Source organism: Engystomops pustulosus, chromosome 5 (genome assembly GCF_040894005.1).
Source record: "Engystomops pustulosus chromosome 5, aEngPut4.maternal, whole genome shotgun sequence".
NCBI lineage: Eukaryota > Metazoa > Chordata > Amphibia > Anura > Leptodactylidae > Engystomops > Engystomops pustulosus.
In genome coordinates, this window is record NC_092415.1 from 128,422,377 (window position 1) to 128,434,766 (window position 12,390).

At 42.1% G+C, this 12,390-nt stretch overlaps 1 protein-coding gene across 1 annotated transcript in view; it reads left to right on the forward strand.

The window, feature by feature from the left end:
* LOC140133190 (uncharacterized) overlaps window positions 1-12,390 on the forward strand; it is a 437,171-nt gene that overhangs the window by 61,654 nt on the left and 363,127 nt on the right. The window contains exon 6 of the mRNA XM_072153006.1: window positions 2,391-2,444. Coding sequence (XP_072009107.1) covers window positions 2,391-2,444 — 54 coding nt within the window. The remainder of the gene's footprint in view (window positions 1-2,390; window positions 2,445-12,390) is intronic.

Genomic DNA, 12,390 nt, shown 5'->3' on the forward strand with positions numbered 1-12,390 from the left:
TTATATAGCTTACCTGCACTGCTATGTACTGTTTTTATGAAGAAATCTTAACAAGGAAGTGCCGCAGTGTTTTTTCAACTTGCTGGATCCAAGCTGTGTCTATGCTGGTCAGTGTCCGCAGATGCGCTGTATGCAGGTCCAATTAAACGCGAGGGTTGATTAGCTTCTTCTTCACTTATGTATCTGCAACACCCCTACCAATGCATAGGCAGGTGGGAAGTTGGGAATAGCGCCCTCTCTAGGTTAGTATCTGTTAGGGAGACTGATCACCTCTCTTGGAAGGTTCTGGAATTTAGATATTGTGTAATTGCAGCTTTGGATTCTGCCTGGAAAGGCAACAGTTAATGTTGTTGTTTGTATTGTCCAATTAGGTACCTGTAAAGCAAGCTGGAAGCTGGTTGGAGGAGTGCTACCACCCGATCAGTGGAGTATAAAAACCTCTGCTGGGTGGAAGCACATGGTCTTGGAATCCAGTCAGTAGATAGAGAAGCAGTCCAGTGTGCAGCTCCCTCCAGAGCTGCTTTCCAGACCCACTACCAGGAAGAAGAGGTATCAGGCCATTGCCTGATACCTGAGGGAGGGTCAGGAGACTCAAGCCCAGAACTACAGCTTCCACTATTGGACACAGTTCCCCCTACATCAACCCAGCCTGCATCTTCTACCAGGTTAAGAGTAACCTTCCTGCAGACCAGCTACCTTCCACCAGCTCACCAGCTTGCGGAATCTACTGCTGTTATGTTTGGCCATTGTCTTCTGTTCAATAAAGAACTGTAAGTTGATTAGCACAATGTTGCCTCCGTCTGATCCCTGGATACGGCTGCTTACCACCACGGGCTCCCCCATCCATTACCCAGGGACTCATCCTACAGACAATCAGGGGTTGCCCTAGGGAGTAACCAATACATCAGCTTCTCCCTCCTTATTTTTTTGTACACACCACCTGCTGGAGACCTGCCAGGCTGTTGGTCAGCCCTCCGTCCCTCAGGCCAAGGGCGCTGTGACAACAGCACCCTTGGCCACAATAGCCAGCCACTCCGGTATTCTGGTTCCCAGGCTGCCTTCCGGCCCACAGGAAAAGGTTAGGCCCCGGTGGGGGTTGTTGCATATCTTTTTCAAATTACTTTTTAGAGATTTCTCTTGTTCTGGTATCTTATGCCAAATAACACCTCAAATTTGTTTCTGCGAAGTCTGCCCTCCATAAGCGCAATAGCACTCCTTCTCTTCTGTGCTCTGTTATAGGCACATTAAGTGGTTTACATCCGCTTGTGGTATATTGCCAAACCGGAGAGAAGTTTACAACAAAATCTGAGATGTTTTCTCTGTTTATCCTGCATAAACATTTAAATTTTAGTGCTAAATAAACATTTTATTGCCAAAATTAGAAGTTTTCGTACAGAACCTCCAATTTGTTTTATTTCATGTTCAATACTTAAAGGGTTAACAATGGTTGTTTTGAATAGTTTGAAAGGTGCAACTTAAAATCGTGGTGTTCCGTGGAGAGTTTCTAACACATTGATGTTTTAAAACCCCTAAAAATATAAATAGGCCTCTAAAATAATTAAATTGTAAAATTGTAAGCCTCCAAACATCCTAATAAATAAAACAACATAAAAAAATTACATCAACATAAAGCAGACATATGGTTAATGTTAGTTAGTAACCTATTTTAGAGGTAAAGCCAGCTTTATGATGAGCATAACGTTGCAGTATGTGACTTCAAAGCGCCGCCAGGAGGCTGACATCCTGTGTGCTCTGCGATCTATGGTAGAGCAGGGAACGTAATATTCTACTAACCATCTGGTTAACTGCTCCGGCTGCGGTTTTAACAGTCGTGGAACTGGACCCATACATATATTGGGCAATTCTGGTAGATAAGAAAATACAAGTCCGCTCAGTGCAAAAAAGAGCTGGGTCCTTATGAATAGCAATTAAAGGAACGCAGGCGGCACTCCAGTAGTCCAGAAATTCAAATAAAGTGATGATTTATTGAGATTGTGGTAACATTTCGGTCTTAACCACCTTTTTCAAGCCTTTGGGCAATTCTGGTGGCCATATAACAGCCTTAATTGCCCACACTTGAGAGGGCACTTTAAGAGCCCCATAATCTGGCCCTGTCTGTACATATTTCCACTGTCACAGTGCCTGGATCTATGACTAAAAGTATCTGGTTTCATTCTGCATTTTGATATTAGATTTCCTTTAACAATCAAGAATTTAACTAAGGCTGTGCTGCAAGCTAACAAGTACTTTTCATTATATTTTCAAGAGAGGCATGCCTATTTACCTTGCCTTATTATCCAGCTATTGCTAAAACTCTTAAAAACTTTCCATATGTGTAAGATCATGATGACTGTATACATTTTTATGCTATGTATTGTATTTTATCTCAGGGTGCAAAAGGAAGCATTGGACCACCTGGAGATGTAGGACTTCATGGATCACAGGTAAAGATCATAATATTTTAAAATCAATTTTCAGATTATATTAACTTTTGCGTGCCATTAACACCTTAAAGGAACATGTCATCAGGTGCACCTTTTCTGTCCCCATAGATAATAGTATACCTATTGCCAAAGAGTTTTTATAGTAAAACAGTTTTTTTCTGAAAAAGTGAAGTTAGATCAAAGTTTTTCTTTTTGTATGCAGAGCTGTGTCCCTAGTGCCATGGGAGTGGGCCGTGAGGGCATCCTGAGGGGAGGGGAAGCGACAGTTGGAAGTAGATATGGGGGAAATGGAAGGCTTCCCGAGGGTGGGAGGAAACCACTCCTGTGGGACACAGTTCTGCATACAGAAAAGTAAACTTGTCTGTTTTTTGGAAAAATCCAGTTTTACTCTAAAAACTATTTGGCAATGTGTACACTATTCTCTTTGGGGACATAGCATAGGGGATCCAGAAAAAGGCCTAAATTGGTCTCCAGGACACAGCACTCATTTTTGTTTTTTCCACCCTCAAGTTCCAAAATGCTAAACTTTTTTTTATTTTTTATCTGACACTGTCATATGATGACTTATTTTTGCTGTGGTAAGATTTTGTATTTCCCAATCTGTCGCTTGTATTTTTAATTAAATTGTTTATGCTGTTCACTGTACTGTATAAAAAAGATTATAACATTATTCTGTAGGTTAGTATGAAAAAAGGGATAGCATACATCTACATGTTTTCTTGTAGGAAAACTTATTTGGACATATTATAATAGCTATAAAATGTTTTATTCCTCAATGAAAGAGCATTATTAGAGTTTGATTATTAGAGAATAAGATAACAATTAGATTGGCACTATTTTGGGATAAATCCAATTTTTTAAATTGATTTATATTACACTTTAATGATTGATAGGAAGCATTAAAAATTTAATAATTTATTTACTTGTTTGCCCTTTACAATACTGGTATAATAAAAAAAGCCGAAGTCACTACAGACATGTCAGTAGTTATATTTTGAAAAACTTTATTTTATTTTATTTTTTTCCGGTCCCAATAGGGGACTTAGATCCCTAATACAATATACTAAAGTACGACTTAGAATTAAATAGGATGGGCATTCTTGCCCTATATTGCTAAAGTATTAATGAACCCTAAAAACTATATTTAAACATAGTCCAAAAAAGAGAAAGTGTGCAGATCACCTGTCTCTCATAAAAGCACGGCCTCTACGGGGCACAAATTGTATGCCAAAAAGAAAATAGGTCCAGCACTCGAGTTCAATGCAAATCTTCTGATATTTATTTGATAAAAACTCTCACATATACAGACAGTATATAAACGCAGTGTATTGATCGACACGTTTCGGCAATCAGCCTTAGTCCTGATCTGAAAACAATATCATGTTGTACAATCATGACATATTGGACAATGCACAGGTAAAATCTACATCAACTTGTCATGTCTAAATTTATCCTCAAAACACATGTCCATGTATATACTGATACCCTACTAGATGAAAAAATATACAATCCTGCAACAATGAACAAGTGCAGGTAATTACCGACCAAAAGCAGTGCGTGCTGAGCCCTGACACATGTTTTGTGTGAATCACTTCGTCTGGGGGAGTGCCACTTAGACAGGGAAACACCTTTTTATGTCACCTCTGTCCAATCAAAAATAGTAATGCAAATCCTCATCTTCTAAGATGGACCTATAACATGGATCAACACATCTAACAGTATTCACGTGACCCATCGTTCAACATCTCGTGTTGTGTCACTAAGCGTTCAGCCTGCTGAGTACAGGACAAAATGTCTCACGAACAAAACCCCACACTCCGCAGCATCCAGCAAAGTGTCACAGAGCGTAGCACACAGGACCCAATATCTCGGTAACGCTCCTCTAATGAGCGGTCACCTGATCAAGCTGACGTAGTGATAACATGACTATATGCAGTGCCGGCAGAGTATATAAGAGGAGGAAAAGAGGGGAAAAAAGGGGGGAGTGAAAAAAATGCACATTAAAAAAAACAAAAAACAAAACAAAAAAGACACACACACTGTGCAGTGACCACGCGTGACCACACGTAAAGGGGCAAAGTGAAAAAATGCTATTTATATATATAGAGTGACGTTATACAATATTGTGGGATTAGATAAAATCAAATAGTGTATAATAATATATAGGGCATTAACATAAAAGAGGGGAGAGAGAAGGTCTAAAAGAACAAGTCCTATCATTAATATGCCATCACATACGTGCATAAGACTAATAATAAATGTTATTTTTTGACATAGTTTACTTTGTGCTGATATTTACTATCAAAAGCGAAAAAAGTTTCTAAAGGAGGCGAATAGATCCTTCAACTGATTATTCATGCTTCATATCACTTGCACTCATAGCCGCTCCAGGATCACTTCAAAAAATCCAGCTTAAAACAAATAGCAAAACAAAAGTAAAAAAAATATGAGACTACTAAAATCAAAAACACTACAAACACCATTAAAAACCATAAAAAGAGGAACCACAGCAAGTATGGCACTCAACAGACCCATTAATCAAGAAGATAGTACATCTTCAAATATCTTCTATAAAAAATGAAGCAAAGCTTAACTTCTCATTTAGACCATTTGGGGTGATGGTATTAAGTTCAAATATCCAGCTTGTCTCTTATTGAGCTAGAACTCGCTTCCAGTTACCCCCTCTGCTGTCCACCAGTACCCTGTTTATGCCCCTTACCTTCTGCAAGGATCCATCACAGTACTGTTTAAAATGTCTTGGGATTGTCTTCAAATTTATGTCCAGTTCCTCTTCCCTCGCTGCCTCTTTGCTTAGACCATGCTCTCTGACCCTCCTCCAGAATTCCCTTGAGGCAAGACCTACATAGGACAGATTACAAGAACAAGTTGCCAAATAGATTACACCCATTGTGGTGCAGGTGATAGAATGCGTTATTTTGTATTCTTTTTGTCCAGACACATTCCAAAAAGAAGTAGAGGTGATTATATTGGGACATGCCACACAAGAACCACAGGCTTTACAGCCCCATTTAGGTCCTTTCGATCCGAAAAGTTTATTCACTGTTTGACCTTTATGGTAGAGATGTTGAATGAAATGTTGAATGATGGGTCACGTTAATACTGTTAGATGTTGATCCATGTTATAGGTCCATCTTAGAAGACGAGGATTTGCATTACTATTTTTGATTGGACAGAGGTGACATAAAAAGGTGTTTCCCTGTCCATGTGGCACTCCCCCAGATGAAGCGATTCACAAGAAACACGTGTCGGAGCTTTTGGTCGGTAATTACCTGTACTTGTTCATTGTTGCAGAATTGTATATTTTTTCATCTAGTAGAGTATTGTTTTGGTTATTGTTGATTAATTCTATTTGGGCACTATATGAATACGGTATACCTGACCTGGAGCTCAACTTGTTTGAGTGGTTGATCTATATTATAATACTTGCATAGTGATATGTTTCTACTACCATACATATTATATTATGTATTATTTGCGGCACTGTGTGCATCCCACCATGTATATTATGTTTTAGTATTATTGATGAAGCTTTTCATATTATACTGTTTATTTGTAGCAAAAGAAAGAAAACTATCACCAATTTAGAGTGGGTACATACCATTCGTTACTTCATAGTTTATATGGTTGAAAAAAGACACTTGTAGATCAAGTTCAACCAAGGAAGGGAAGGCGTTGCACGAGGAAGGGATTTAGGGGAAACAATTCTATATAAAATAACCATCAATGTTATTTAGGTGTAAAACGGCATCTAGACCCTTCTCGAAGGTCTCTGCTGTCACTGCTGTGACCAGCACCTGAGCCAGGCTATTCCACAGATTGAAAGTTCTCATAGTAAAAAAGCCCTGTCGCCTCTGGTGACTAAACCCTGATTTCTCCAAACGGAGACTGTGCCCCCTCGTCTTTTGATTTTATTTAATCGGAAACAATTTACCACCATATTTTTTGTATGGACCATTCGTATATTTATATAAATTAATCATGTCCCCTCTTAATCGCCTCTTTTCCAGACTAAATAAATCTAGTTGTTTTCATCTTTCCTCATAACAAAGACCCTCCATACCCCTTAAAATATTTGCGGCTCTACGTTGAACCCTCTCGAGCTTCAGGGCATCCTTTTTATGGACCGGTGCCCAGAACTGGACAGCATATTCCAGGTGAGGCGGAACCAATGCCTTGTACAGTGGTAATATTACATCCCTATCACAAGAGGAAGGAACCACTTTTGATACATGACAAGATCCTACTGGCTGATTGACATTGCATGTTGTTATTCAATTTATGATCTACTAGTACCCCAGGTCCTTCTCAACAAGGGACTCTCCCAGATTAACTCCCCCAAGGACATATTTTGACTTTGGATTATTAGTCGCCAGGTGCATAACCTTACATTTTGGACACTGACATTTTGGATAATCTCCGCATTGTTAGAAATCGCTAGGTCCAACAATGTATAAAGATCCCTCTTGTGTGATCTTCTACAAGCTGAACCATAAAATTATTCTCCAGAAAGTTGTTAAAATGTCTCCCCTTCACAGATGAAGAAGTGCCCTGTCCCCAATTTATATTTGGAATGTTAAAGTCTCCCATTATCACTACAGTCCCCTCCTGTGCAGCCTGCTCCATCTGTTTATATAGGTGACCCTCTATTTGCTCAGAGATGTTAGGGAGTCTATAAATTACACCAAAAATAATTTTCTCAAAGCTCTTCTGGCTTTGAATTTCAACCCACAAAGTTTCAGCCCCCTCACACTCTTCTGAGACCACTGTCTCATTCACAATCACTTTTAAGTCTCTTCTGACATACAGACATACACCACCTCCCCTCCTATTTGCCCTGTCTTGTGTAAAACCTTGAATATTAACACCTCAATCGTGTGATGCATCTAACTGTTCCTCTAATACCAGAGCCTCAAGCTCACCCATTTTGCCTGTGATACTTCTGGCATTTGTGAACATACGCTTTAATTTTCCACAGTTATTTATCTGATTTAAAGTAATTTTACCGGCACATATATCTTCACCATTGTTTTGTAACTTGTGGATCTCCTCATAGATTAGATTGTGAGCCCCATGGGGACAGGGGCTGATTTGGCAAGCACTGTGTAATCTGTGTGCGCTATATAAATAAAGAAATTATAATTATTATTAGATTTACCGTATATACTTGTGTATAAGCCCAGTTTCTCAGCACAAAAAATGTGCTGAAAAACCTCACCTCGGCTTACACATGAGTCAATGAAAAAAAAAAAGTACATACTCACCCTCCAGCGCCCCGATGCTCGTCACGGCTCCCGATCCTTGTCACGGCTCCTCTTCGGTCTTCCCTCTGCTCCATTAGCCGTCAGAGACTTTCTTGCAGATTGCAAGACTGAAGAGGAGCTGCGACAAGGATTGAAAGATGCAACAAGCATTGGTGGCGCCAGAGGGTGAGTATGTAAGTTTTTTTTTTTAATGTGCTGAGCGGGCTGGCTTCATACTACTGCGGGTGGGCGGGCTGGCTGTATGCTACTGCGGGTGGGCGGTCTGGCTGTATACCACTGGGGGTGGGCTGGCTGGCTGTATACTACTGTGGGATGGCTGGCTGTATACTACTGGGGGCTGGGTAGCTGTATACTACTGGGGGCTTGCTGGCTGTATACTACTGGGGGCTTGCTGGCTGTATACTACTGGGGGCTGGCTGCATATTACTGGGGGCTGGCTGTATACTACTGGGGTCTGGCTGGTGTATACCACTGGGGGCTCGCTGTATACTACTAAGGGCTGGCTGCCTGGCTGTATACTACTGGGGTCTGGCTGCATACTACTGGGGTCTGGCTGTATACTACTGGGGGCTGGCTGTATAATACTAGGGACTGGCTGGCTGTATACTACTGGGGGCTGGCTGCATATTACTGGGGGCTGGCTGTATACTACTGGGGTCTGGCTGGTGTATACCACTGGGGGCTCGCTGTATACTACTGGGGTCTGGCTGCCTGGCTGTATACTACTGGGGTCTGGCTGTATACTACTGGGGGCTGGCTGGCTGTATAATACTGGGGACTGGCTGGCTGTATACTACTGGGGGCTGGCTGTTTACTACTGGGGGCTGGCTATATACTACAGGGAGCTGGCTGTCTATATACTACAGGGGGGGAGCTGGCTATATAGTACAGGGGTGGGCTGGCTATATACTGGGAGACTGTGACCAATGCATTTCCCACCCTTGGCTTATACTTGAGTCATTAGGTTTTCCCAGTTTTTGGTGGTAAAATTAGGGGTCTCGGCTTATACTCAAGTATATACGGGTATATTTTTTTACTGCCCTCTTTATCATTTATTGCACTTCTAACGGTAGCTGTAAGCCAGGCGGAGTGTAATCTAGCCCTTCTATACTTGTTACCATTGGAATACATTTAGAAGTATAATGACCCAGTATGTGTCCCATTTAACATTAGTGTCATCATGTGACAGTATCTGATCCCATTCTATATCCTGTAGTACAGCCCAGAATTTTGGGAAATTAGTTTTCCTAAAATTCCATGTTTTTGATTTCCCCACGTTTTTGCTTTTTTACAGTTGAAGAGGAAAATAATTATGTTATGATCGCTGTTTCCATGGGTTTCCCGGACAGTGACATTTGGACAATTTCCGCATTTTTAGAAATCACAAGGTCCAACAATGCATCACCTGTTGTGGATTTTTCTACAAGCTGTACCATAAAATTATCCTTGAGAAAGTTGATGAAACTTCTTACAGATGAAGAAGAGCCCTGACCCCAATTTATATTTGGAGAGATAAAGTCCCTCATTATCACTGTCTCCTCCTGTGCAGCCCCCTCCATCTGTTTATATAAGTGACCCTCAATTTCCTCAGTGATATTGGGGGGTCTATAATTTACATCAAAAATACTTTTCTCAAAGCTCTCCTGGCTTTGAATTTCAACCCACAAAGTTTCAGCCTCCTCATAAATTTGGGGCATGAAGTAGGGGGGGGGGGGGGCACAGCCATGTGCGCGGAGGGCATGGCCAGCCGCGGGCCTTACTGTCCCCACGCCTTTTCACATGTGAAAAGTCGCCGGCTGCATTTTTTTCTATGACAGACAGGGGCTGGCGTAGAGATAAACGCTGTGCAGGACCCCGCCGGATGCATCAAGAGACTGAAGCGCTGAGAGCCGGCGTATGATAAGTAACTCCCATTGTCTGGAATTTGATTGATTGGAACAATGGTAATTACATTTCCTATTATGTATAAACGTGTTGTGTCTTGATAACCAATGCTTTATGTTCTTGTGATGGATATTTAACTAATGCTGATTTAGTCTATTATGTAAGGGCTGTGCAGTCCTTCTTACGTCTTGTAGTTTACATTGGCACTCAATGAAGTAAATGACATACTCTGAACTGACAGCTCACATTTGTTTTATTTGAGAAACTTCTCCACTTAGACTCAAATGTTGTTGCATTATGTTGAATGATGTCGCAGCATTGACACCTTTTGCTATTGCATTTGGAGATTTTCTGGTGATTTTCTTGGTGCTTTTTGTTTTTTTTTTTTAGATGGATTTGGATTTGTGTTGTTTGGGTACACTAGGGGCTAGCTTATGTTTCAGGGATTTTGCTCTTCTATATGTTAATTTTGAAATATTTGGTATTTTCTTTTCCAAATATGGATCACTTCTAAAAATGTGCCAATGTTTTTTAATATTGTTAAAATTTTCCTATATTCATTGGTGAATGTAGTTATAAAACTGATATCGCTTGATTCACTATTCTCCTGTTTCTTACTCTTAAGACAACTTTGTTGGGAACATCTCTCTGTTCTTTCATTTGTATTCTTGATTAACTCTTTAGGGTACCGTTTTGCTAGAGACCTATTTTTGATAATTTTTGCTTGTCTGTATGTTTCCATTTTTGTACTGTTCTTTCCTATTCTTGGAAATGGGCTGAATGGAATATTTCTAAGCTATTTTTTATGGTGGTTATTGGAAAAAATTAAATATCTATTTATTTCTACTAATTTAAAAAAAGATTTCTGTAATAATGATATCTAGAGATGAGCGAATTTGTTAAAATTCGTTTCGACCCGATTCGCCGAATTTTTCGGAAAAATTCGATTCGACCCGAATCGAATAAAAACGAATAACATTAAAAAACAGGCATTTCCTGGCTGCAGAAAGCCTGTAGGGTGTTGTAGAACGTTGTGCCATGCTTAAATATGCATAGGGAGCGTGGTTTGGTCTTCAAACAATGCTGTGTTTTAGTATGACACGCACATGACAGCCGCGGCTCTAAGAATCGCTTCACTTCCATGTGCACTTACATAGACCAACTTCCCCAAATAAACGAAGCGGGAACGCAGCCTGACAAGGTAACATCTGTGTCAGCTCGAAAGGACTAAGCTGAGGGCCAAGATCCCACTATAACATCAAAGAGTGCACTCTTTTTACACTGAGTGGCACAATGATATAGTGTGAAGGTCGCATCAGTAGCACCAGCAGGAGCCCACAGAGTGGCACAATGATATAGTGTGAAGGCGGCATCAGAAGCAGCAGGAGCCCGCAGAGTGGCACAATGATAGAGTGTGAAGGTGGCATCAGTAGCAGCAGCAGCAGCAGGAGCCCCCAAAGTGGCACAATGATAGAGTGTGAAGGTGGCATCAGTAGCAGCAGCAGGAGCCCGCAGAGTGGCACAATGATATAGTGTGAAGGTGGCATCTGTAGCAGCAGCAGAAGCCCGCAGAGTGGCACAATTATATAGTGTGAAGGTGGCATCAGAAGCAGCAGCAGGAGCTCGCAGAGTGGCACAATAATATAGTGTGTTGGTGGCATCAGAAGCAGCAGCAGCAGGAGCCCACAGAGTGGCACAATGATATAGTGTGAAGGTGGCATCAGTAGCAGCAGCAGCAGCAGGGGGAGCCCACAGAGTGGCCCAATGGTATAGTGTGTTGGTGGCATCAGAAGCAGCAGGAACCCGCAGAGTGGCACAATGATATAGTGTGAAGGCGGCATCAGAAGCAGCAGCAGGAGCCCACAGAGTGGCACAATGATATAGTGTTTTGGTGGCATCAGAAGCAGCAGCAGGGGGAGCCCACAGAGTGGCACAATGATATAGTGTGAAGGTGGCATCAGAAGCAGCAGCAGGAGCCCGCAGAGTGGCACAATGATAAAGCGTGAAGGCGGCATCAGAAGCAGCAGGAGCCCCCAGAGTGGCACAATGATATAGTGTGAAGGTGGCATCAGTAGCAGCAGCAGCAGGAGGAGCCCACAGAGTGGCACAATGATATAGTGTGTTGGTGGCATCAGAAGCAGCAGGAGCCCGCAAAGTGGCACAATGATATAGTGTGAAGGTGGCATCAGTAGCAGCAGCAGGAGCCCGCAGAGTGGCACAATGATATAGTGTGAAGGCGGCATCAGAAGCAGCAGGAGCCCCCAGAGTGGCACAATGATATAGTGTGAAGGTGGCATCAGTAGCAGCAGCAGCAGGAGGAGCCCACAGAGTGGCACAATGATATAGTGTGTTGGTGGCATCAGAAGCAGCAGGAGCCCGCAAAGTGGCACAATGATATAGTGTGAAGGTGGCATCAGTAGCAGCAGCAGGAGCCCGCACAGTGGCACAATGATATAGTGTGAAGGCGGCATCAGAAGCAGCAGGAGCCCGCAAAGTGGCACAATTATATAGTGTGAAGGTGGCATCAGAAGCAGCAGCAGGAGCCCGCAGAGTGGCACAATGATATAGTGTGAAGGTGGCATCAGAAGCAGCAGCAGGAGCCCGCAGAGTGGCACAATGATGTAGTGTGAAGGCGGCATCAGAAGCAGCAGGAGCCCGCAGAGTGGCACAATGATATAGTGTGAAGGTGGCATCTGTATCAGCAGCAGCAGGAGCCCGCAGAGTGGCACAATGATATAGTGTGAAGGTGGCATCAGTAGCAGCAGCAGCAGGGGGAGCCC